The sequence below is a fragment of the Schistosoma haematobium genome, chromosome 1 (genome assembly GCF_000699445.3).
Source record: "Schistosoma haematobium chromosome 1, whole genome shotgun sequence".
In the NCBI taxonomy this organism is placed as follows: Eukaryota; Metazoa; Platyhelminthes; class Trematoda; order Strigeidida; family Schistosomatidae; genus Schistosoma; species Schistosoma haematobium.
The window spans coordinates 90,677,364-90,705,217 of record NC_067196.1 but is presented as its reverse complement, the minus strand read 5'-3'; the positions used below and the strand labels follow the sequence as shown (position 1 = coordinate 90,705,217).

The 27,854-nt window shown below is 34.9% G+C and overlaps 1 protein-coding gene across 1 annotated transcript in view; it reads left to right on the top strand.

The window, feature by feature from the left end:
* The first annotated feature begins 218 nt into the window (after window positions 1-218).
* MS3_00002445 (uncharacterized protein) overlaps window positions 219-27,854 on the top strand; it is a 28,144-nt gene continuing 508 nt past the window's right edge. The window contains exons 1-13 of the mRNA XM_051210046.1: window positions 219-235; window positions 1,123-1,263; window positions 1,303-1,404; window positions 1,481-1,550; window positions 4,429-4,512; window positions 8,934-9,023; window positions 13,853-13,924; window positions 14,797-14,852; window positions 17,196-17,271; window positions 18,892-18,987; window positions 21,752-21,891; window positions 24,306-24,549; window positions 27,697-27,854. The exon at window positions 27,697-27,854 is cut by the window's right edge and continues 508 nt beyond it. Coding sequence (XP_051075532.1) covers window positions 1,129-1,263; window positions 1,303-1,404; window positions 1,481-1,550; window positions 4,429-4,512; window positions 8,934-9,023; window positions 13,853-13,924; window positions 14,797-14,852; window positions 17,196-17,271; window positions 18,892-18,987; window positions 21,752-21,891; window positions 24,306-24,549; window positions 27,697-27,719 — 1,188 coding nt within the window. The 5' untranslated portion in view covers window positions 219-235; window positions 1,123-1,128 and the 3' untranslated portion in view covers window positions 27,720-27,854. The remainder of the gene's footprint in view (window positions 236-1,122; window positions 1,264-1,302; window positions 1,405-1,480; window positions 1,551-4,428; window positions 4,513-8,933; window positions 9,024-13,852; window positions 13,925-14,796; window positions 14,853-17,195; window positions 17,272-18,891; window positions 18,988-21,751; window positions 21,892-24,305; window positions 24,550-27,696) is intronic.

Here is a 27,854-nt window from a genome sequence, read left to right as displayed (position 1 = left end):
ATATATAATATACAATAAAGTAAATATACTTCATAGTGATTGGTATGTTATAGTTAAATCTTTAAAAAAAAACTATTTTTTTTTATTTTTAAAGGTCATTTTTTAAAATTAAAAAAATTAGAAAAAAAATTTTTTTCTGATTGGTCAATTCAAGTAACCATATACACTTGGCAACTATAGTTATTTAATATTAGACAAATTTATTTATTCTCTGATAATACACTAAATAATCAAAGTATGTGTTATAATTTGTAATAATGTTTATTATCAGAATAGGGATTATTATTATTATGGATATTATAGTTAATTTTTAATAGTTGGAGTCATATTTGTGTTGGTCCTTCACGACTCTCTCCTTGGTTGGGGTCTTAGAGATGGTGCAACACAGTGGCTAGAGATGTTATCAGATATGGCTCAGAATAAAAACCAATGGCGATCCTGCTTTAACATTCTTTTCTTCATAAAAAATGGTTGTATCTTCCTTAACTGAAAGATTTCTTCCGATTGTACCTTTGCGTTCCCTCATTACTACCACACTACCTTACATCAATCTCTTCGTTATTGTTCTCTTTTTTTTAAGCTCCTTACCTTTTTTCTTCTTCCTTCTCTTTAAATTCTCATTGTTTTGTGTGGCGCATATACATTTGGCGCTCTCTTGTACCAATATGTACGTGTAATAAATAAATAAATAAGTTGAAATCATAAATCAATTAAAGCTAAAATTATGAAGTCCTTTACTAGAATTAAATAGCTATTTAGTACTTCTAGGTTTTTCATAATGATCTAGCTTCAATTGATTCATAATAATCTTAACTATTCAAATAATGATGATATATAGCTAATATGTAATATCTATTCCTTTTAAACAAAGTTAGATAGTGGCTATCACTAGAATACAGTGTGACACGCGTTTCGTCCAATTTTGGGACTCGTCAACTGGATGTATCTACATCTCAGAGTTGATGATCACTCTAAGACTCGAATCCAATATCCTTCGCTTCAAAATCCATCACGTTATCCACTTAGCTATTGAATCCTGATAGCCACTTACTTGTTTCTTTGGAATGAAGTTTAAATTCACTTAATGTTGTTTTAATCAATTCTTTTTTTATTATTTTATAGAGACTAATGTTTCATTTAATCCAATCAATATGGTTTATTTCTATGATATTTCTCAATTCTATAACAAATCAATTAATCAATAAAATTCATGTTACTATGATACATGAAAAAATGATTTTTTCAAATCAATCAATGAATTATGTAAGTTTTGTAAATTAATTTCTTATATATATTCAATAGTCTAATCGTTATTATTATTTAGAATTAATTAAAATGAATCAATTTATTCCAATTATATTTGATGATGCCATGGCAACAACAATTAATGAACAAGAAACTTTGGTAATTAGTTAATTGATTGATTGATTGATTGATTGGTTGACTATATTTTTTCCCTCTAAAAACTAATTTTATTTAGATTATAAGGCCTCAATTTCAAATCTTCTATTATGGATTACCTTTTACATCTGTCGAAATATTGAATAATGGTAATTGAATAATAATGATAATAATTAATTAATTAATTAACTAATTAATTGTTTAAAGATCCTCTATTATCTTCAAAAGATTAATCTATAAGTGGAGATTATTCTTTTCGATTAATTCTCTTCAAGTTCTACAATTCAATATATCCAATTCAATGATCCGAAAATTGGTCAGATTTAAGGCAAAGCGCATCGTTTTAAGTTTAAGCATGTGAACTGTAAGATTGTTAGTCAAAATATAATAATGTCAATAGTTGAAGTTAGACTACCATTGAAAGCATGGGAGCACTGAATGGCCGTTTCGTCTTATTGTATGACTCTTCAGCATAAAATTGTTCATGTTCATATGACTCAAATGGAATGTTAACATGAATCTCCATTTATGTCAATTAAAATTGTTAAGATCAATGATCTGAATAAATATGGATCAGATAGGATGAGAGAAATAATAGTGCAATTACAATTCGATCAAATAGTTACTGGAAGACATAATAAAGTGGGATGAGTGCGAAGTGAATGAATCATGTATTGGAAGGATTATTAATGATGTTTAACCATCAATAATAATACTAATAACATTACAAAGATTTGTGAATAAAGATAACAGAGACAACTACACTTGACTACGAATGGTCGTGAGTACAATAGTCAAAGTAGGTCATTCAATCGCTAGGATTACTATTGATTAATTGGCCTTGAAGTTGGTCAGAGGAGTAGAAGTGTTTGAAGATATTTCTTTTGTACGCATAGCTCCGGTTTCTTCATTCGGATGGTTACTGCTTCAGCCGTTTGAAGGACTTTAAGTCTGACAAGCTTTGACAAAAAATTACTGACCCTATGAATAATTGAAAAGGGTTAGTTTATACTGGCACTGTGAACAGTTTGTACTAAAAGGGTCAATATCGAGCTGTTCACTTTCGCCATCAAACAATGTACTTTACCCTAAACCTGGCCATTTTTTAGATTATTAGTTTAAATATGTTAGATTGTAGGACCTGAAGAGCATTTATCGAAAAGCATATTCTTCGTTCAAATATACGATTTGGTTATTTGTTGAAATATTATTCTTAACTTCTTAATTGCAACTGATCAATCTGTCATTGGCATATGTGCATCCTGTGCGTATTGCCTCAATATAGCCTTAATTCACAAGCATTATATGCCCCAGAATGAACATCGACTCTGACGTGCAGGTACATCCAGCTGACGAGTCCCAAACAGGACAAAACGCTCGTCCTAGATTCCACTTCTAGCCACTTTCTATCTTTGCATATAACTTAGGTTTTGTTTTGATTCCTTACACATAATAAAATGTTTTTATGTTTGAATTTGGACTAATTTAAGTGGATGCGTTTCATAATAAGATTGATATAATTGGTAAGAAAAATAGTGACAATCAATCAAAATTATTGACAAACATTTATGTGTAGAGTCTGATGGTGGAATAAAATATTTTTGTCTGGTATGATAGATCTTCAATTTTCCACAGATGAAATCACGAATTGATCATGGCTAGACCACTGTTGGAGACCTGGAAGAACTCAAACAGACGTTCAATCTTAATACAAGAGTCATCATTAATCACCCACGATTCCACATGCAGATATCGAACCAAGTGTATTGAGCTTAGTATGGATGCTAAACTTATAAACCACTAAGCCAACATCTAATGATGTGTATTTCTAACCATAGCAACTCTCCTACAATCAATTTCGACTATGGTTAACTTTGGTTAAGCCATTTTATTAACTTACTTAACAGACAATGTTATTCGAACGGGAAAAATCTTCAAATTACTTATTATTATTATGATCACTATCATATTTGTATAAACATGTACGCTTGATCATATAATAGACTCTAGCTAAAGTGTTGATAGCTTAAATATTGCTTGATGGATGTTTGTCATTTTATGCACGCGAATCTTATTATTAGCCTTTGCTTTCCCTTGCTGTGCCCTTATGTAATTTGACTATAAGTTTACTTCTGTACTTGCTCCCATACACACATTTACCTTTCTGCTTCAAATTCACTTGATGTGCTTATAGCTTTGTTATTTGTGCTATCCACTAATAAACTGTAGTCACTGCTTCTTATTGCCGTCAGATTTCAAACACCGTTGAGATTTATATAAAAACGGTTACAAAGGTGATTGGTTAACAAAGCAAAGACACTATATAATTTAAGTCGATTCACGATATTGCGCAATCATCTTCCATTGTCTGTTGTAGATAACACTCTCACACCTCATATAGTTAAACTCTAGTGGTCATAGTTTCTCGCTCGAACTCCAGGAGTTATATCATTAAAGCCAGTCACTATTGAATACATTGATTATTATTAGTGTAGGGGGGGATTAATGAAGATGAAAAGATAAAACTATACTTAATATTTTGTAGCATATAGACGTTTATATTCGTTAATCTGATCACACTATTAAAATCTTTATATCCAGTTATATATAAATTAATGATTAATACAATTGTATTTAGATAAAGTTTTGTTCTCTAAGTTGGATGGTTTGATCATGAAGCTTTCAGATAGAAGTTTGTACTGATGATTTCGTTCAGAAGAATGATGAAAGCTCCATGACCAAGATCATCCAGTTCAGAGAACAAAATTCCATCAAAAAACCTCTATCTGAACTACCAATCTTCTTCACCATCACAATTGTATTTACTTTAAAAAGAACACAATCACTTTTTTTTCGATGATCATAAATACTACTGAATAATTTTCTAGTATTTTCAAGTTCATCTTGATACGTTTCTGTACACTATTTCTTTGTTGTTGTTGTTGGTTTACCTAATTGTACACACTTTAACTATTCTATTGATAAATCCAAATCATTTAATTGTTAATAATTATTTTTGATTATTAGGTATCATACGCCTGTCGACTGAATCTAATTTATCAGAAAAAGACAGAATAATTAGATCGTATAAAGAATTTATAATTGATGATGGTAAGTCTGACTAATTGAATTCATGACGAAACTATATAATTTATGGATGAACTAATCAGGTATAAGATAATAGGTCTTGGATTTTGGTGCAAAATTCACTCATCCATTTGACTAAATAAAGTTTTGGCATTGTAAATGATGTCAGTTCATGATGAAAACCTTAAATCTAATTTCTAACCTTAATCATCAACTGTTAATCATAATTCTAATTCTAATTCTAACTCTCATTTGGTCTTAGTTATTGGATGAACACTCTCAAGGTCATTCTAGCGTCTCTCAAATGTCGACCATAAATTATAGTCTCACCGAATTAATTCGATCAAGTTTTCGATTGAAATCATGAGTCAACTGAAGCTAGACCACCATGAAAAACCTGGAAGCACTGGACGGCCGTTTCGTCCTAATATGAAACTCCTCAGCAGTGTGCATTCGTGACACCGCATCCCACGAGATTCGAACGCAGGACCTATTAGCCTCGCGCCGAGCGCCTAACAAACTAGACCACTGAGCTGGCATCCAATGGTGTTAATGTCTAACCTCGACCAATCCACGAAATTGCGCGACCATCTTCCATTGTACTGAGGTAGACACCTGTTTCTACCCGACACGATAAATATGATATCGATAATTCATAGTCATAGGACAGTATATTTTCGTATCTGTTAGAAAAAGTTTTCGTAATTAATATGAATTTTATACAGAATACTTGACTTAAATATTATTTTGTAGAGCTAGTAATACTTAACTGAGCCCTATCCAAATCATCTGGCAATTGGGTCACTGAATATCGAACAGATCATCGATCCCTCGTAAAGGCGGCTGTGGTCTTACTTTCGCTTGTATCTACTTGAACTAATATATTTGTGTTGTACAGTCTTCGAAGCATCTGTAGTACCTTGATACGTTGATGGGGTAATCCACATAAGATGCTGACCGCGAGGTGTGACTTTGACATTAGCTGGTTCGCCATACCGTCTCCGTCTAACTCTAGTGAACCCCCAATCATTTGATATAGACCATCTACCCTGATGATCTACAATTTCCTAGATGAGATAGAAATGTGAGCTTCATACTAACAACATTCTTTTCTTTTCAATGTTATTGATAACTGAACAACTATCTAGAGAATTACTTTTATTGATTACTTACTTAATTACGCTTTTTACACCTTGTGGGGCTTAGGCCACCAATCAGGGATCTCCCATTAAATGTCCTGGACTCTACTCTTTCGACATCTGACTCTAATACCTGGTGCAAAGTGTTCCTCGATCTGTTTAACTTATTTTAGCCGTGAGAATAAAAAGTTGGAGATCGCGTTTTGATGCAGTTTAATGGTTTCTGTAGAGTGTGTCTGATCCATCTCAATCATCTTTTCCTAGTCTCCAACCCAAATATAAGCTGATTTATTCTCTACAGTGGTAGGTTGTTGTTGATGGCGTTCAGACAATGGATCTGGAGTATCTTATGTAGATCTATGTTTATAGATGCCTGTACTTCTTTCATGATGGTTGTAGTGGTTATCCAAGTTTCAACATCGTACTACAGAGCTCGCTTAACATTAGTGTCGGAAATTCTGATTTGAGTAATGCCTGAAAATTGTTTTGAGTTCCAGACGTTCTTCACTTGTAGGAGTGTTGTCCTTGCTTCTCCGATCCCTACATTCACACTTGTATCAGACCCACCTGTTTATGAATAATACTGAAAAGGTATGTAACATCATTCAATAGATCTAGTGATCCTCCGTCGAGTGAGATTTGGTTGGTTCTGATTGTGATGTACTTGAGTATATCACTTTTTCCCCTTGTAAACACTGTCTGTCTTCACTTGTGTTTGTTGCCGTATATGCAATAGCAGGACCAATTTGTCTACGAAGCTCAAATTATCCATCAGTGTTCGAGGTACCCATCAAAGTGCATGCTTGTCCTAAAGTGTACAACTCTTTATAATCCAATCAAAAATCAGAAGAGGAAAGCTAAGAGTGGTTAGCCTTTTTTGACATCAGTCTTTACTAGAAGTGCACGTGTGGACTGCTATCCATGATCGTATGTTAAGTACAATCCGTCGTAAGAGTTTCATATGACTGTAACGATCTGCTCGGGTACTCCACAGTGTCGAAGAATATACCACGAAATTCTCATGTCCATGTTGTCGAATGCTTCCTCCCAACCACTTAATTCGATGTTGAGCCATGACTTACTTTCAATCGGTTGTTCAACAACCAACCACAGTGTCTTAATTGGGTCGATGCATGATCGATTCGTACGACCATCAGACTGTTGATCTCATGCTTCAGATGATTTTTTAAAATGAGTGATTTTTTTAGAAAGGATGTTTTTAAGGAGATGGGGTTGCTAACCTCATGCCTAAGCATCCTTCTTTATCTGGGCTTGGGATTGGCAGTAACTTTAGAAGGGCTCCAGATAGAGTTATGTTAAAAAGTGCGAGGCTATAGTCCTTGTAAGAAATGATTCCCAAGCGCAGATATATTAGTTATAAGGTATATGGATAATCTAACGGTGAATACCACTCAGAATTAATTATATTTGGTTGGTCTTCTATAGTTAAATTTGACGGTCTTAGGAATACAACAGCCTGCATCGAATTAATTTTCAGCAAATCGTTCTCAGTATTAATTATTGATGCAACTTGATACATTTGACCTTGCGACAATCAGTCAGTCAGCTACAATGTAAGACCAGACACATATATGCATCGATCCAAGCTGCCATACCTCATTAGCACAAAAAGATGAATACCAAATTCTTAGACAATACTTTATTTTGTATATTTTATGGTATACCTATACTCTTTGTCAAAATTCTTTTTCTAAGGCGTGTACGTAATCATTCTGAAGTAAATCTGCTTTTTAAGGAAGATTTAGTTAGTAATCGTTTTCAGATCATTTACTGACTGTTGTGTGTCTATCGAGAAGTGAGATTTTTGGTGAGATTTCATTCTCAGAACTGAATTGCTTGCTCATGAAACTTTTATTGTGGTTTTAAACAATATCTATAGCGCAGACTTCAGATAGTAGTGAGTTATTCGAATTTCTTCACATACGACTGACAGTTTGTTCTGTTGAACTTGATATTGATTGTCTGTTGTTGACCCATGTCTCGTCATATTTATTTTGATTATTATCACTTTTGATCTTATAGTTGTTCATGATGTATCTAATTAATTGATAGATGCGGTGGATTTCGACATGCTTATTTACAGTTGATTGACCTGAGTGTAAAGCTTAAAAATTTCTCCGATCTTCTTAAGGTTCACTTCGTCCAAGGTTTTGATATTTTCTTAGTCGAAGGTGTGATCATAATTGTTTGCGTGCATTGATATTAGGTAGGATATATCGTAGCATTTGAAAGTTAGTGTATGGTCATGCGTACAAAGCTGAATAGGATATCAAGTCAGATGGAGCGATGTATTTTGCAGATAATGTCCGCCTTTTCTTCTTTTGTTATTTTATCACTTGATTTCAGAGAGCTAGGTTTCAGTGATTAATTAATGAGACAATGAACTAATTCAAGTTATACAACCTTGACCAACATTTTAGTTTTTCTTGTATGACGAATCTTCCTAGTTTCTGAATTTCACAGATCACAAACAAACTTTACATGCTATATAATGTAAAAATCAAAGTGTGAATGGCATTTATTATGACTTATGCCACTGTCAATTGTCACGTAACAAAATCATCAATCACAATATCGACTTCCATGACCTTGTCCCTGTGCTAAACCAATGACACGTTAACCAGCACCAGTAGCTTTGAATCAATTCTGAATCCTTATTGGTCTTTAATATAGTAGCATATCGCCAAACCCTTCTCGTTGAGTTTAGAACACAATATCTTCATCCACTGTCTGAATAATCTATTTCAGATATACGTACATTACATAGAGTAGGCCAAAACGCATCATATCATAAAATAAAAAATAACAGTTATACAAAATCAAACTCAAAATTGCTGTGAGTATGGGAGACTGAAACTAATCCATTGTCAATAAATTAAGAATGGTAAATCATACAACAATAGTCAACAGGTCAAATGGGAGTTGATGATAAAAGGAATATAAATATACATATAATTTAGTTACCTACTTACGCCTGTTACCCCTAATGGAGCGTATGCTGCCGACCAGTATTCTCCAACCCACTCCAATTGTTGTCCATCCTTCTCATGTATATCTTCATTTCTTGGCATCATGTGTTCTTTTGGTCTTCCTCTTCTCCTTTGGCTACGATGATTCCAAGTGAAGAATTGCCTTGTGACGCAATTGTTAAATCGATAAAGAAAAAGAAATATTTTGAATATTTAAAAGTTTACTTTCCAAATTCTTAAATACTACTAATTTACTACCATTTGTCAATTATTGGTTATTTATTATTATTATTTTTTAAATCGATTATACGTCTAGGATGTAATTGGATGAATATGTATCAGATGGAAATGATTAAAGCTTTCAATGGAATACCAGTTGGGAGTACAATAAAAACAATAAACAATGGTAAGTAATGAAAGTTAGGATTTGAAAAGTTCGAAAATTGATTACAATTGAGATGATAGAGAAGATTTATAGCTCAGGTGGTAGCTCTACTAGAGTTACTGCCGGTTCCAAGCCCGGGTAAAGGAGGAGGGTTGGGTATGGGGTAAGCGACCCCATCCCGTAGAAAACTAACTCGCTCAAAAAAACGCTAACCAGGACAGGGTTGGATGGAGAATGCGGATGAGCGGCCTATGCTCCTTCATGAGGAGTAACAGGCGTAATTAAGGATGATTTTGATAGAGTTTTATTCTTTGAGCTGAATAATTTGATCGTGTAGATTTCATCGTTATTCTGAACGACATCATCAGCACTAATAAACCTAAATTAGAACTTAAAGTATGCCCTGAACTACTTTACTAGTCACAAGCCAAAATTACACTACTACAGACAATATCAGGATTTTCTTTCAGTACATCTAACTGAGATTGATCAGATTTAATCCCGACAGTCAAACAACAAGTAAACAAAAACGTTCACAAAAAAATTCTCACAGTTCTGTACATCTATAGTTGGATAAAACGACCGATCAATGATGTTATTCTACACAAGTATTTTTCACCTCTCAGTGATCATAAAATTTATAAATGTACTATTGACAGTCATTGCCAAGGTTGGATTGGTTAGTTCCAAATAAATTGAACATTGAGTAGAAAGTAATTGGTAAATATGTCTGTTGTTATATCTCAATGAATACGAAAATTGTATTTCTGACGTTTCGTGACTTAATGTAAGTCACTTCTTCAGAGTAAATAAGATAACCGACATTAAATAAACACGAGTCTAAATAGTACAAAGGAAACAATGCAAAATACATAATTAATACATTCAAAATCATAATCTGTTTGAATAGGTCAATTTCAATTTATTCTTGGTTAAGGTGACTTTCTATGACCTGTCATTGTATTAATTCATATTTCAGAATGAGGTCGTAAAAAATGCATGTACTTGTAAAATCAAGTAGTACAGTTAAAATTAGATGTGTATATTGTGTGAAAAATAAGTAAGGTCATATAGAGTTATTTCAATGGTTAAGATCATGAGTCAATTGAAGCTAGACTATCATGGAAAACCTGGAAACACTGGACGGTCGTTTCGTCCTATTGTGGGACTCCTCAGCAGTGCGCATCCACGACCTCGCCCCCCTGCGAGATTCGAACCCAGGACCTACTGGTTTCGCGCGCGAGCACTTAACCACTAAATCACTGAGCCGCCATTCAACGGTGTTAATTTCTAACTTCAACTAGTCCACGAAATTGAGTGACACATCAACCATTGTCTAGTGCTTCGAGGTTTTCCATGGTGGTCTAGCTTTAACTGATTCATGATCTTAACCATCGAAATTACTATAATATCTACAAAACACATGTGATATTAATCATACATAGTTGTTTGGAAAAACAGTCCAGGTTGGATGAATATTTAGACCTTCTTTCTTATTGAGAGCAGAGGGATTTAATATTATGTGAAACACTTCAGCTACTTGACTCTCTTAACAGTTGGAAAAGCCTTTCTAAATTATTTCGATATTTTTTTAATATCAATTTAGTGATGATTGAAAATAGCATGTACTGTGATTGCTGATTTAACTTGTAAATTTTCCAATTCTACAGGATTATTAGAGGGTCTTTTTGTGTAACTTATGTGTTCCTTGACACAAGTCAAGATCTTACGGGAAGACATTCCAGTACAGAACTCATCACAATCGACACAACCTAATTTCTAAACACAATTCTGTGTGAAAGTGAATGGGATATTATCTTTAATTCTAACTAAAGTGTTTCTGCAAGTGTTAGACGTCATATAGAGAGCTTTAATTTTGTTCGTTTTTAATATCCATCATAATTCTTTTGTTGTAACTTGGTGGTAAGGTAACCTAAGATATTTCACTAGGATTGTTACTTAAAGAAGGATAGTTTTGTTTAAATATGCTTTTATTAATATCCTTAAGAAAATTATTAAATCGAGGATGTTTATTACACTATCATTTTCTTTTAGCTCGTCTTCTTCTGAAATAGTGATCTTCGTTACTCCTCTGAAAAAACTCAGGGTTAGGGAAATTTTCTCATTGAATGGATATACAGAGTTAAAATCACTATACCGATTGGAATGTATCGATTTTCGGTATATGGCTAGATCTAGACTTTCATTACGATTCCTTTCAAGCAAACATTTTAAGAATGGTAGTTCACTATGTTCATATACTTTATCGAAAGTGGATTTAATACGTTCTGAGAGCGTGTCTACATGTTTGAAGAAATTTTTAAGAAATCTTTTTTATAATGGCAAATGTGTCATCTACCTATCTGAGCCAGATGTTTGATTTGATGGTGCTGGCAAAAATAAGCAACTCAATGTGAGACGTAATTAAATTTGCAATAATCAGAGATACTGGAGACTCCATGGTTAGTCCATTCGTCCACTTGAAAGTGAAAAGTGTTGAATTCAAGCATAGCTTGAGGGAATTCATGATTAAACTAATGCCTAATGAACATCTGCTAAATAGAGTTTTGCCATTCTCTAGTAAACTATTAACGAAGTCTAGACATCTATAAATTAGAATGCTAATGTATAAAGATACATCATAGCTTACTATTGTTTTGTCCTTGTTGATGGATAAGTCCGAGGTCTTCGACTTGAATTCGCATGAATCCTTTACGATATTGATTAGGCTGTGTTGAATCGACTTCAGTATGCTACTTAGATATCTAGATAAAGCATATGTTAGAGTATTTGTGCAGTCCTTTATGAGCCTTAAAGGAATGTCAGGCTTGTGACAATCGTTCTATGTTTCTCCAATGAGCTCAAAGCTTTCCATTAGGTGGGAGGGATATTTGTTTTGTCGATATGTGAGATGTTTTTTTTTGACGTATTATATGTGATTGCTTGTTTAGAAGTTTTTTGTGTACTGGTTCTAGAATTGTCACGAGTTCTAGAGTATTGACATGCTTTCAATGTACATTAAAGTTTAGTGCTCTTTCTAGTAAAGTGATTTCATGAGTGCTAATAGTTTTATTTGAAAGATTATAAACTAACCTTAGATCATTAGGAATAGTTCTTGCCAGTGATGTTTTCTATTCTTTGTGGTTTACATTAAGTCATGAAACGTCAGTAATACAATATTTCTACTCATTGAGATATTATTGGTACTAGTTTATTCACTTCTATGTACGTGATATGTTTAAATAATTTGTTGAAATTGTATTGGATACATACGAAAAAATGCAGATGAAGACAACTAATCTAGTAGCAAACTCTGAATCAGTAGGCCTCAACATACACAAAAGAAAGATCAAGATTCTTAAATACAAAACTGAAAACATCAACTCAATCACACTTGTTGGAGAAGCTCTGGAAGATGTGGAATCTTTCACGTACCTGGGAAGCATCATCGATGAACAAGGCAAACCGGATAAAGACGTAAATGCGAGAATTGGTGAAAAAAGCCGTATTCCTACACTTGAAGAACATATGAGACTCAAAACAACTTTCAACCAATATCAAAGTCACAATGTTCAATACGAACGTCAACACAGTCCTACTGTACGGAGCGGAAACGAGCATAACTACCACAACCATCATCAAAACAGTACAAGTACTTCTAGACAACTGTCTACACAAGATACCCAGTATCCGTTGACTGAATACCATCAGCAACAGCCTTCTGTGGGAGAGAACAAACCAGCTTCTATCTGAAGAGAAAATTAAGAAAAGACATTGGAAGTGGATAGGACATACATCATGGAAATCATCAAACTACATCACAAGATAAGCCCTAACTTGGAATCCTTAAGGGAAACAGAAAACAGGAAGGCCGAAGAACACATTATGTCAAGAAATAGAAGCAGACATGAGAAGGATGAATAGGAACTGGAAACACCTGGAAGTGATTGTCCAGGGCAAATTTGGATGGATAGTGCTGGTGGACGGCCTTACTCCTCCACGAGGGGTAACAGGTGTTAGTAAGTAAAATGCATAAATGTACTAGAAGTAATAATTACCTAAAAAAATGTCATTCATTAAAGGAAGAACAGTAATTAGTATGCAATGAATCGAATTCACTACATTTAATTTCCCACTGATTTGTGTAAATACATATAATGGTTTGCAAAGTAACATGCATAATTACCATGTGCTCACTAATGACTAGGTTAGTGAGATAATTCTCAGAATTCCAGTGAGAAGTCGTGACCAGTGGAACTAATCTGTGTCAGTTAGAGATAGGTATCTATCTCAGTACAATGGAAGATGGTCGAACAATATCATGGATCGGTTGAGGTTAGACATTGACACCATTGAACGCCGGCTTAGTGATTTAGAGTTTAAGCGTTCGCGCAAAAGACAGAAGGCCCCGATTTCAAATCTCACGAGTGGGATTGTTGATGTACACTTCTGAGGAGTCCCACAACAGGATGGAATGACCGTTCAATGCTTACAGGTTTTCAGTGATGGTCTAACATCAATCAGTTCATGATCTCGATCTAAAATCATTTAATTTACTAGTGAAAAAACAATTATAATCACTTTTATATTGTGATTACACATTGATGAACAGAATGGTGAAAGTGATAGTCATGATCAGGAAAGTATTGTAAAACCATCATAATAATCACGATACAAACATTAATAATAATGACAATAATAGTTGAAAAGATTATGAGAAAACAAAAGGCTGAATCAATCAAGAGATCTTACATTTTGTGGAAATCATAATCATATTCTTTTTTCAGAATGAATGGTTATTACAATTAGTCTAATTATCAATTATACATTAACTTATTCATAATTTACAGATGAATATCTGGCAATCCAATGGTCTTATTCAGGTGTACATTCTAACAATGAGAAAAATATCGAAGATCATGGTAAGTTCAATATATTACTACTATATTTGATACTAGTTTGTATTGTTTGTTTGAATCTTCTCATTGATGTTTAGGACTACAATTGACCAGACTCTTATTGTTATATGTGCATCCTATAAGAATTGTCACGATATTGACTTAAGTTACAAGTATTATGGTTAACGTTTTTTTAGCGACTTAGTTTTCTACGGGATGAGATCGCTAACCCCATGCCCAACCCTCCTCCTTTACTCGGGCTTGGGACCGGCAGTAACTCTAGATGAGCTACAGGCGGAGTTGAAACTTGGAGAACTAAAACAACCACCATCAAGAAGGTACAAGTATTTATAAATAGTTGTCTACGCAAGATACTCAACATCCATTGGTCGGATACCATCAGCAACAGCCTTTTGTGGGAGAGAACAAACAAGCTTCCAGCTGAAAAGGAAATTAGGAAAAGACGATTAAAATGGATAGGACATACACTACGCAAATCATCAATCTGCATCACGATGCAAGCCGTAACTTGGAATCCTGAAGGGAAGCGGAAAAGAAGAAGGCGAAAGAACACATTACGTCGGGTAATCGAATCACATCTGAAAAGGATGAATAACAACTGGAAAGTATTGCCGAGGACAGGGTTGGATGGAGAATGCTGGTGAGTGGCCTATGCTCCTTCACGAGGAGTAACAGGCGTAAGTAAAAAAGTACAAGCTTTATAAACAGAGATGGATGATGATTAGCAGGTACATCCAGCTGACGAGTCTCAAATAGGACGAAGCACGTATACTGAATTCTATTACTAGCCACCATTTATCTTTTTCATCCGAAAATTAATCAGTTTATTTATATTCGATGAGCTTTTTTTAAATAATCTATTCTCAAATCTTCAGTTCAAGTGGTTTGTGTTTTATATGCCAACGGCAACATATCAATCTATTATAAAAAGGTAAGCTAAATAATAAAGTGGAAATACTTAACTTGATTTGCTTAAATTAATCAAACATTTGTGTATTATAAGCATAAATTATATGACAGATGATTATTGCTTATCATTGTAAAGACGAGTTGTATATCACTACTAAAAACATTTAATGATTAATTTTAATAGTTGAGATCATGAATCAATTGAAGCTAGACTGCCATGGAAAACCTGGAAGCACTGGATGGCCATTTCGTCCTTCTGTGAGACTCCTTAGCAGTGCGCATCCACGATCCCGCCCCATGAGAATCGAACCCAGGACCTATCAGTCTCATGCACGAAAGCTATTAAAATTATTAAAATTACTATAATAACCACAAATCCCATTCTGCTATTTCCTTGTTAAATTGTTTTAAAGCAAACATTTCGAGTCGTTTTACTGATATAGTGGACGAAATAAACATCAGTCAAATGTTAAGTTCATGAGACTATTTGTATTTCCTCTGTTCACCATTTTGAATCTTTCTTAATCGAAATAATTTCAAAAGTTGTCGGAATGTACTGAAGTGAGGGAAGTTATTTCGTGACATTTTACCTCTAGCTGATATTCATAAAGGCATGGACGGAGCAGAGAGCCGCCTCATTTTACCTAGTGCTTCTCACAGTTACTACAATTAATTTGGTTTGTCTCTGTTTGTTATTGTGTCTTTTAAACTGGATGATAATGATCATAAGGTTTTTCGGGTTTGTGCACTACACCTAGTCTTTGTTGTCCAGCCTGCATCCAGTATATTTCGCTGATTCCAAGCACCTCTAGGTTGTATCTCCTCATTTCTGCAGCAATTTGGAAGACTCGCCCGGTCTCCCACGTTGTACGAGCATTCCATGTACCTAAATCATTGGTTACTCCCAGGACAGAGTTTAAATGGTCCAAGTTATTTTTTTCTGTTTAGCGTCTTTTTAGAGAGTTAGTTTTCTACAGGACGAGGTCACTAACCTCATACCCAACCCTCCTCCTTCACCAAAGCTTAGGACCCTGGCAGTAGCCCTAGAGGGGCTCCAGGCATTAATAATCCGTTTGTGGTCTCGAATACTTTTTCATATCAGGTAGAATCATCTGTTTGGTTAATTTTGTAATTAATTCGTTTCTAGTGATCAGTTTGATAGACATTTTCTGATAAAGTTTTGTAGTATAGATCTTTCTGAAATATATCCATCAGGTGCTTCCTTTTGGTTTTCCGTACGACGGAGGTTCGGTAATACGTTTCCCCTCTTCTAAACCGAGTTTATATACGACTAAATTTGTGGGTCATTGGGTTGTTGCTAATGTATTCGAGTATTTAATCAGTGTTAGTTTCTGATAAACTTGAGTCTTAGGTTTTCCTATGTTGGCCCTGGTGATGAATACATCCAAGAATGATAGTTTGTTGTCTGATTGTGTTTCCAAGGTAAATTTTATATATACATATATCCCTCAATTCATCTTTAATCCATAAAGCTTCTTTCTTACTGGGGTAGCCGGTTGTCCTATCATATATAGAAAGCTCGTATATCATTCTTAGAACCGGATTTTGTACAGTAAAGCACTTACCCAGTTTAATAAATCAAATGATGTGTTTGTTATTTATTTGTCATTGGAAATCATAAGTAAACTACTCAATTCCTGTAAACAACTCCGAGAAATCGGAAGATCGAACATTTTAGTAAGGGACAGTATATATCTTAATTAAAAATACATGGATAATCCAATTGATAGTTTGGTGTTTTAGATCACTAACGTGGATGGTCTGTGTCGAATGATTGGAGATCTACTCGAGTTAGACAGGAATGGTATGACAAACCAGCTAACTTTTAAGTTACACCTTGCTGTCAGCATCTAACGTAGATTACCCCTTCAACGTATCAAAGTACTATGGCTACTTCGAAGACCGTATAACACATAGGACTTTATTATGAAAATGTATTAATAAGAATGAGCACAGAGAAGATAGCGAGACCACCACCGCATACACCAGTTCATGGCATACGATTAACTGATGGGCGTTGGTTTTTCATGACCTTGACAAGGATCGATGATCTGTTCGATATTCAGTGACCCAACTGCGGATGATTTGGCCGGGGCTCAATGATATTTCACTGGCCCTACAGTGTTTTATTACTCAATCTATAAACATATACATATCAAATAGAAGAAAATAGGGCTAGGAATCCAGACTCTCTACCATGTTCTAAGTTGCAAAAGACCAAAAATAGTAACCTCTATCATATACAGTATATATTTTGCATAACTGCAGTCTCGGTAACAATTTTTCAACTATGTATTTTCCTTTAAATGACAAATCTTAAGTCTAAGATCTCACTGCTTTATAGATTCCTAATGCACTTGAAAACAAGGTGGAAGGTTTAATGCTTCGAGCTGGCAAGTTTACAGAAATAAACAACGAAGGTATGTCAACTTTTATTAATGTATCATTGTTCAAGTTTTATTTGTTCAAATATGTAGTCCTTCAGCTCCAGTTTATCTCATTCACATTCAATTTATCTTTTATTTGATCTAATGATGGTATTGTAGGGGAGGAGAACACAGGTGACGACGACAACCAAATTGTATTTACCACAAATTACAGAATTACTTGTTAAAATGGAAAAACCATATAGTAAATCGTTAATTTGCAAAATATCATTCCATCATATCAAACCGGACTGTTGTTGTTGCAAACCTCAATCCATTGTCTCACATTTCATTGTTCATGCGATTTCTTACAAATTCCATTGTGTTCTCGCTCTTCCTTTCTTGATCTTCTTCATCTTCTGCTGCCAGACATTACGTTCCTTTAACTCACGTTATATACTACTTATATCAATATAAGTAGCACGCACCACAGTATGACTAGGCATCAGAATGTCACAGTAATTTATTTTAACAGTTTAGATCATGAGTCACTTGAAGCTAAACCACCATGGAAAACCTGGAAACACTGAACGTAGGATTCCTCGGCAGTGCGCATCCGCGATCCCACCTCACGAGATTCAGATACAAGACCTATCGGCCTTGTGCGCGAGCGCTTAACCACTAGATCACTGAGCCGGAATCTAACGGTGTTAATGTCTAACTTCAGCTAACCCACGAAATTGAGAGACACATCCACCATTGTCTTCATTTGATTACTATCTCACAATAGACCTGGTTGAACTCCATTGATCACTGCTTCTCACTAGAACTCCAAGAAATAACCCTTGGAGACTGTCACTAATGAACATAAGTGTTAATTATTATCAGAAGGGGTTTTGTGGATAGTACTGTAGTTTCAATATTTGAGATCATGAATCAATTGAGACTAGACCACCACGAAGAACCTGGAGGCACTGGGCGGCCGTTCGGCGGCGCAATTTCGTGAATTGGTTGAAGTTAGACATTAACAACGTTGGATGCTGGCTCAGTGGTCTAGTCGTTAAGAGCTCGCGCTCGAGACTGTTAGGTTCTGTGTTCGAGTCTCGTGAGGCGGAATCGTGGATGCTCACTGCTGAAGATTCCCACAGTGGAACGGAACGGCCGTCAAGTGTTTTCAGGTATTCCATGGTGGTCTAGCTTCAACTGACTCATGATCTCAACTAATAAATTACTATGATATCCACAAAACCCCCTCTGAAAGTATTTTATGTTAAAACCTTTTCTTAGTTTTGAAATAAAACATTATTACTATTTGCAATTCATTTACTAGACGTTCGGTAAAGAAAAATATGATAAAATAAAACCGTATTACTCTATTCAATTGTCTGTAGAAATCCATGAGTTATATGACATATTCTTCTCTTAAGATCGGGTTTTCTCCTACCATTGCGTAAAGTATTATCGCCGAAGATATTGCTAAATTATATGAACCACCTTGATTCAATCAAACCCCAGCGAGATATTATTTCATTTTCAGATTATGAATTTACTTCTTTTTGTTCTTACCCACTATCCTACCGACTTTCTTTATAATAGTGTAATCTGATTTACTTTTATGAGAATTGTTAATTCACTTGCTAATTTTAATTGCTCTATTATCTTTCTTATTTCAAGTATATTATGAAACTAATGGGGAATATTTCACTGTTATAAAGATTCCATCAACTGTTGTAAAATCTGGTACTTTGATTGAATACAGTCCACTTACATGTAAGGAAATGATTTTAGAATCTTGTTTATCATTGAAACTTTATTGATCTCTAATATCAATTCATAAATTGTATTCATAGTTATTTTTTGTCAATATGTAATGCATCAATGTATATTATCAATCTGAAATTTAGTTATAAAGGCTAAACATGACAGTTTATGTTATGTACAATTATCAACAGGAAATCTTAATCTATCCTTCCAGAGATCAAAGATCTCGTGTATGACAATTTAGAATTGTTCATTGAGATCGTGAGTTGATCAATATTAGAACATCACTGGAAATCTGGAAGTACTGGAGAGGCGTTTCATCCTAGTATGAGACTCCTCAGTAGTGCACACCCATGATCCCGCATGAGAGATTCGAACCCAGGACCTTGGGTTTCGCGCACGAACGCCAAACTTCTAGACCACCAAGCCATCATTCAATGGTGTTAATGTTTAACCCCAACCAATCTACGATCGATTCATGTTCTCGAACAAATATTCAACAATCTTCACAACCCAATACTGAGAATTTAGAATTGGTTGATCTTAAGTAGAAGTAACGAATTATTAATCTAACAATACTTTGTTTGGTATGGCAGAGAGTGGGGTGGGCCCGCCTTCCCTCTCGAAATGCTCTCACGCGGTCACGCGTATACAGCCTCTGCCAGGGAAATCCTACTCACTTCCTTCTCGTGGCGGGGGTGTTGTTAACGAAAATGAGAGGACGAAAAGCGAATGTCCGGCGCTTTAACCGGATCCCAAACCAATGGTGCATGTGGGCTCCAGTATCCTGCGGGAGCAAACGGTGTATGAACCAATCTTTGGTCACCGGCTACCATGGGAATGCATCTCCTCACGATGGTTCACTGCCTTGTGGATCGTACCTTTAGATCAAAGGCTCGGGGAGTGGTCCCCGGGCAGTATCACAGCCCACACACACACAAATATGGTGTGGAGCATATATATTTCGTGCCCTCTTGTACCAATATTTATGTGTTGAAATAAATAAATTGTAAATTACACCATTGTTACTGTTACTTACAAATTTTCTACTTCAATGCAAGATTGTTCATCGTATGTTCCTACTGTTTTCTTCTCTTCTTGTTATTAAACAATGGTAAATATGTTCAGAATGTTTGAGCCACAAGTGTGTATTTAATTAAAAGAAATTTGATAACCTGTTCCTCATTTCATCTAATTGTATTGGTCATTAGTTTGAATACTTGATCTTAAAACTAATAATAGTTATTTCACCAATCGACATCATTAACATCCTTAACATCGACACTAATCGATATATCCTTTGCTATAAAGAGGCTCCCATAATGTCCACTAGCGAATTTCAATATCACCGTAATCTTACTTACTTACGCCTGTCACTCCTCGTGAAGGAGCATAGGCCACTCACCAGCATTCTCCATCCACCCCTGTCCTGGCCAATCCTTTCTAGCTCCGTCCAGTTGTAATTCATCGTTTTCATATCTGCTTCTATTATCCGACGCAATGTGTTCTTTGGCCTACCTCTTTTTCGCTTCCCTTCAGGATTCCAAGTTACGGCTTGCCTCGTGATGCAGTTTGATGATTAGCGTAATGTATGTCCTATCCATTTTAATCGTCTTTTCCTAATTTCTTCTTCAGCTGGAAGTTGGTTTGTTCTCTCCCACAGAAGGCTATTGCTGATGGTATCCGGATCACCGTAACCTTAGTCACATTAAACCATCAAATTTATGGTTTACATAAATTAAATGTTAACATCATTAATACGGTTGATTTTTTATTCTTGTCAAAGTAAATGATTAGGTTGGATTTTATCTTATAGTAATTAATATTTCAATGGCTGTTGTCAAGATTTCAAAATGTTTTGACGTGAGTGTCCTTTGTAGCTTCATCTTTCGGTCCTCTATGACGTGTTGGTATTTGCAGGTCCTATAATGTCATCTGTTATCATTAGGTGTACCGTTTTTCTTCCACTTTGCTCATCTATTCTGCATCTGAATGGGCAGTTGATTGGAGGTCTGTTTCTTACACTTATTGGTAGAACGTGCTTACGAAAACACTCATGGAGAAAATACAGTTGTTCTCGAGTGGAAGCCTGCCTTTTGGCGAAATTCTCCCATTTTCGAACAATGAGACGCGTACTATGCTCAAATGATTTTGAGATGGTGGAGATTTCTATCTGGAGTTTACGCTGATGATATCGCTCAGAAGAATGAGGAAAGCCCCACAACCAAACCATCCAGCTCAGAGAACGAAACTCCATCGAAATATAGTAATTAAAATCATAATTTATCTCCATCTTTAACCGTCACTATACCACTATTTCCAGTGAATATCCAAACTGTTGTGATAAAAAACTTTCTTTTAAATACTCATTACTTCCTGAATACTTGTCATAAGTCCTCAGAAGTAAGGATAGTCAAATAATTTGTTATTCCGCGTTTTTTCTTCATCTTCTCCACATTCTTCTCCTCATCATCTCCCTATTCCGTAGTATGTCAACCTGTACTTTAGAAGAGATGATAGATCTCAGAATGGGGATGACTAATAAGTAAGGGGCTTGGCCTAATATAGTGAAACCTGAAAGTATTGGATGGGCGTTTCATCTTGGTATGGGACCCTAACCATAAATAACAACTAGGTTGGGATATACAAAAAAGCATTTCAATAATACCAAAATCCCTTCATATTCATAACTTTTCTTTCTGGTTAGTACTTCATCATGAATGTATCAGTGTGATAATGAAACTATAATAATTTCTTTTTTTCATTACTGAAGTCTGTGATGGAATAGATTATGTTGAAAACATTCCTGAAAACATGATGCATTACAAGAACACCTCAATTAACATCATGAGCGATGTTGTTTGTCAAGATATTCAAAATACGAAGTGCCCAATTATTGGCTGTAATGTAAAAGTAAGCAACTTATAGTTTTATTAAACTATCTTGAAAATTGTCATATTTCAGATCATATATCTAATTAGGCTGCCAACTACTTAATTAATCTAAAACAAATCAAAGATATCACTTGTAGTTAACAATTAAGAAAGAGATTGTAGTGGCTGTGCTTCGTTAACCAATCACCCTCGTAACCGTTATCATATAATCCTTAACAGTGTTTGAAATCAGAAGGCAAAGAGAAGCAGCGACTACAGTTTTATTAGCAGATAACTCAGATCACAAAGCCGAGAGGCAAATGAATGAGTCAGCGAACCGAGAGTGTAGAGTGTTAAACGTACATGTATGTATATAAGGAAATGAATTGATAATTGAATCAATTAAGCAGCTAATGATAAAGCTAGCTGAGTGAATATACGCGTAGTCGGTAAGCTATGTTCAAGCATACATATTTCATACAAGCACAACAATAATAAAGGCACAATAAGTTGTTATAGTACATATGTCTTTGTCCGCTAAACAGGTTAACAAAAGAGCTTAACTGAGTTAAATGAGAACACAGTCAATTGCACGTGAGGTGCCGCAAGATCAATCAATTCAATTTCTTGTTTTATCGAGCTGTGTATACTTTCTCATCATTGTAGAATAAATTTAGATTTATATGTTAAATGTGTGTCAAGTTGAATGAATTAAGAATGACCATTTGTACTAATTTATGCTTATGAGTTACATGTGTTTGTTAATGAAAGTAGTAAGATGTTTGAATTTATGACAAATTTTTATTTATCACCTACACCTCACAGTTTTATCACAAACTTAGTGACTCACTGAACAAAGATATATGTTTTAATAACAGTTGATGATGATAGTTTAAGAGTCAGTCAGTCAGTTATCAACAACGTAGTACTTCGTACGTACATCGGTTCAAGTTGCCTTACCACATTAGCACAGAGATACAATTGTCAATTCAAATCACATGGTGGTAGAGGTAGTAAGAGTATAAGCAGTAATCGGTAAGATCACGGTGTGAAGATATTATTCAAAGAGTATAATCCAGTGAAATAAATTTGGAAAGAGAAAAAAAAGAGACAAGGAGGAATAAGGAGATCAAAATTTGGGAGAACACAAAGAGTGGATGCACCTGCGCCATTGCAAACGATTTTCAGCCATGTCACTCAAGGTCTCTAACCATCGGTTTCTATCATCTCGCGGATCCCAACTAGGTAGTCTACATCTATGAACATGACTCAGTTCACTTGTCAGTGACTGCATGGATTTGTGCCATGTTTTGGTCTGGCCGCCCATTGCTTTCTTCCAACCTACTCCTACACACTTTAACAGTAATACTCAATGCTTTCAATTGTTATTGAATTAAATTGTATAATATGTACTCAATCAAACAGGATTCGAAAGTTATCTCGAAAAATATCATAGTAATTATGAATCATTATTTAAATAGAACATTAACTAAACTTTAAGCGGAGATCTGACCACTTGTAAGATCTGGTATTTCCTTCAAACTACGATGAACCAAGAAATTCAAATAAGAAATTAAGAAAATCACAATCAAAACTCCAATATTAGAAATCTCCGTTGAATGTCTATTCATATCTAGATAGTCTATTTATCATAGTTCGTGAGATGGTACTGAAGATTTGTAGCTCAGGTGGATGATTTTGAAGGAGTCGAGGTGTACAGAACAAGCTGTGAAACGCATATGGAGAAATTCGAACACTTCACTTCTATTTGAAGTTTGTGCTGGTGATGTCTTCCAGAAGAACGATGAAAGCTCCACGACCAAACCATCCAACTCAAAGAACAAAACTCTATCAAAATCATTGTTCATTCATAACATACAATGATAACTACTTTTGATTATTGCATTGTAAAAAATGTAAAAACAATAATTAACTAAACATGGTTAGCTGACATATATATATACATGTATGTTTCCACAGTACTCACGTATTAAAATCAAACTAACGTTTACCAAAATGTTTGAAGATTGTAAATGAATGTATTCAAGCACCTAAAATAGGATGGAATTTTTTATAGATCAAGTAATCAGTATCAGAAAGGGTTTTTGTGGTGATTGTAGTAATTTCAATAGTTGAAATCATGAGTCTATTGAAGTTAGACCATCATGGAAAATCTGGAAGCACTGTATGGCCGTTTCGTCCTACTGTGGGACTCCTCAGCAGTACGCATTATACGACCCCACCTCGCGGGATTTGAACCCAGGACCTATCAGTAATCGACAAAGTTGGCCTAATGCATTAAGACATAACTACTCATTCATATGTTAAGATGTTTACTAACTTAGTAAGTCCAACAGTAATAATACTAATACTAATAAACAATCATCATTTTGTTTTGTTTGTTTAAACCATACTGAACCATCTGATATGAATTCGAATAAACCAATCAACAAGGGTATAGAAGTCTCCAACAATGAAAGTACATATTCTACAGAGGTAATAACAGAACAAACTATAAACAATCCATTATTACCAAATAGATTTTCATTAATCAGTTATGAACTGCAATTATTACAATCTGGTCGAAATGTTGATGTTGATTTGGTGATGCGTCGTTTCACTATCTCACTTTTATTACCATTTCTATTGATAGCTACAGTTGTATGCATTGCTTTTCCACTATTTTTATATAGAAGACGTAAGTTGATCTATAAGAATTTTATCAACATGAATACTATTATTTTCGAATAATCTGATCAAATTTCTATGTATACCAAGGTATTTCTAAGATGATGATGAAGATTTGTAACTCAGCTGGATGATTTTAAGGAAGTTTTGTTCTCTGAGCTGGAAGGTTTTTCGACGAGACTCTGATTTATGAACGACCTTTGAACGAATCTTTAGTGACCTTGAGATAAATTAGTCAATCAGCAAACAGTCAGTATACAAAACCAAAGAATTAAAGTGGACACACTTATTTTACATGGTTCGAAAACTTGTCAAGGTTAGAAAGAGGTTCAGAGGTTCTAAAACCGTAACGCATACGATAGAGGAAATCATCCATATGGCTTCATAATAGTCGGCCTCTGGAGTCATGACAAGGTGTCAAAAACCATTTCAGCCCCGACGATATAGCTCCAATATTGTTTGTGTTCACTCCGGTTGTTGGGTCTACAAAATGCTGCTTGTGTATAACGACACGATGCATATAACTAAGTGTATACAGGCATCTGTATACTTTCCAACCATCTGTATATATTGTAGTACCTTACTCTAGCCAGTGTTACTGATGCTTTCTTATCCAGTTTACTTTATCCAGTCATAGTTTGTCAGTGTCAGTCTAGATCGAGCGAAAGAAATCCTATACTAACAGACTTCGTCCTCCAACACATATTACATAGAAAGACAACATCACTAAGGTAGTCTGCACAAAGTCTACAAGTCATTTGATTACCACAATCACATATAAAAGAAGTTCTTAGTAGTCTCATTTCTTGTAACCGCTCAGTTATAACGTTTCCTCTATAATTTTCTGTGAACCGATTGTACATGAGCATCTGGTAATGAAATTGGCACCGTGACCTTGAAATCCCTCTGACGCTTCTGATTGGAATGTCCATCATGATGATTCAAATGGCTGTATCAAATAATGTCATTACGATTTCCCAGATAATTGTGAATATAATACTGAATAATTTAAATTATGTAGTTAAATTTCATAAAACAACTAATCAAATTCTTATGGATATTAAATTATTACTTGACTTATACGCAATCATATTCATCGACGTCATTTATTTATTTTGTTTGAACACATAAATATTGCTACAAAGAGGCACATAAGTCACTTGATTTTTGTGTGGGTTGTGATACTGCCTGGGTGCTCAGATGACGCAGGTGAGTCTCTTAAGGGGCCACACCCGAAGCCTTTAACTTCAAGGTCTAGTTCACAAGACAGTGGAGCAACGTAAGAAGAATCAGTTCTATGGTAGCCGATGGCCAATAATTGGTTCATACGCCATTTGTTCCTTCAGAATCTTGGAGCCCATGTCCACCTTTGGGTTTTTCAACTCATCTAGGTGAATCTTCCATATCTACCAACCTGGTTAAAGCGCCGGACATTCGCTTTTCGTCCTCTCAATTTCGTAAACTACAATAATGCCACGAGAAGGCAGTGAGTAGGACTTCCCTGGTAGTGGCTGTATACTCGTGGCCATGTGAGAGTATTTCGAGTGGGAGAGCGAACTCTCCCCATTTTCGTCCGTACCAGGGGATTTGGGGGGAATGAACTCATTATGTGAATGATTTCTTCACTGAACTAAATTCTTTTACAAACACAAAATTTAAATTAATTATGAATAAGGTAATTGAAATGTGCAGATCATGAGTTAACAGATTACATGATATTAAACAAGAGAATTAACAAATCATTCTTTTGAAAAAAAGTCAAATATTAAAACTGTTCACTTGGTATTGTTTGCTTGTATCTTCTCATTTATGTTTAAGACTGCAACTGATCAATCTCTTATTGGCATATTTGCATCGTGTGCGGACTGCCTCTATATTGTCTTGGGTCGCAAGCTTTATAAGTAAAGATGGATGGTGGCTAGTAGTAGAATCTGGAACGGGCGTTTGGTCCTATTTTGGACTCGTCAGCTGGATGTGCCTGCATCTCAGAAATAATGTTCACTCTGGGAATCGAACCCATTGTTCACTAAGAGCAAACTAACAAATAATAAAATTATGTACCAATATAACAACAACAAAAGAGAATTAGAACTGAAAAGAAAACAAAACATAAGTTCAGTTCTAATCAGCTCTGCATTGTGGAGCCCTTCATTTAGACATCATTGATATCGGACGATGTTGTTGATAGGCTCACCAATTTTTGTGACCCTTTATCTGACTCTAGTAATATCATATGATTAATTGTTATATTGATTGTATATTTCATACAATCGTGGATCCAGACAAAAAATCGGAGAAGCTAAGAGAAAAGAGCGGAGCGAAATGACGCACGGTGGAGTAGTCATGTAAATCAAGTCCATTAAATCAAGCGTTAATCAATATTTATAGCCAGATAAAAATAAGTTAGAGACATGTGATGAATAGGATAAGAAGGGCACACACATACACACTCATATAAAAACAGTCAAGATTGATATGCAAGTAATTAACAAGGTCAACATGTGAATTAAGTGGAATGAATAGATTGACCTGTCCAGAAGCTGTAATAAGTTACGTGGACTTAACATAGTAACCGACACTACAACATCAATGATAACAGTAGATTAACGATTAGCATGAATATTTTTCAGACACAGTGGTTTGACTTGTAAACATAGATACTTATTTGATTAGATGGTGATTGGAGGTAGTCGACAGGAAACCCTGGACCCGGGTTTCATGCTACTTGGCACTCGTCAGCAAAGTGTACCTGTAATCTTGAAGGAACTGGTGCTCAAACATGATATTGATCACCACCCAGTAATCAATCAATTGTGAATACTTATTGGTTCGATAATATACAAGAGACAAAAACGATGAAAACTCCACAACTAAACTATACAGCTAAGAGAACAAAACTTCATCAAAACCAAAACATATTTATAACCACATGATATATTTGATCCAATAAATTTCCGTCAGTTACATTTCATTTTAATTACTAACTTATTAATCCAGTAGGCAACTATAAACCTCCTTTTATGACCTTCTATTCAACTCAATAATGAAGAATGATAATGTGATTGTAGTAAATGAAACTTCATTAATTTTAGGTGTGTGTGTTTTAAAAAATCTCCTTTCTATTCCCCTATTTTTTTGTATTATTATTCTATTTTAGGAGCACATAGGATGATCAGTTAAAATTACAAATGTCTAGGAAACCAATCATTCCTGGGGAAGTAGTTCTTTTTTTAAACTTTCAATTCAACAGACATGGATTGAGTACAGCTTTACTTTAAGTGTAATCTTTTATTATCTATATATACATATACAATG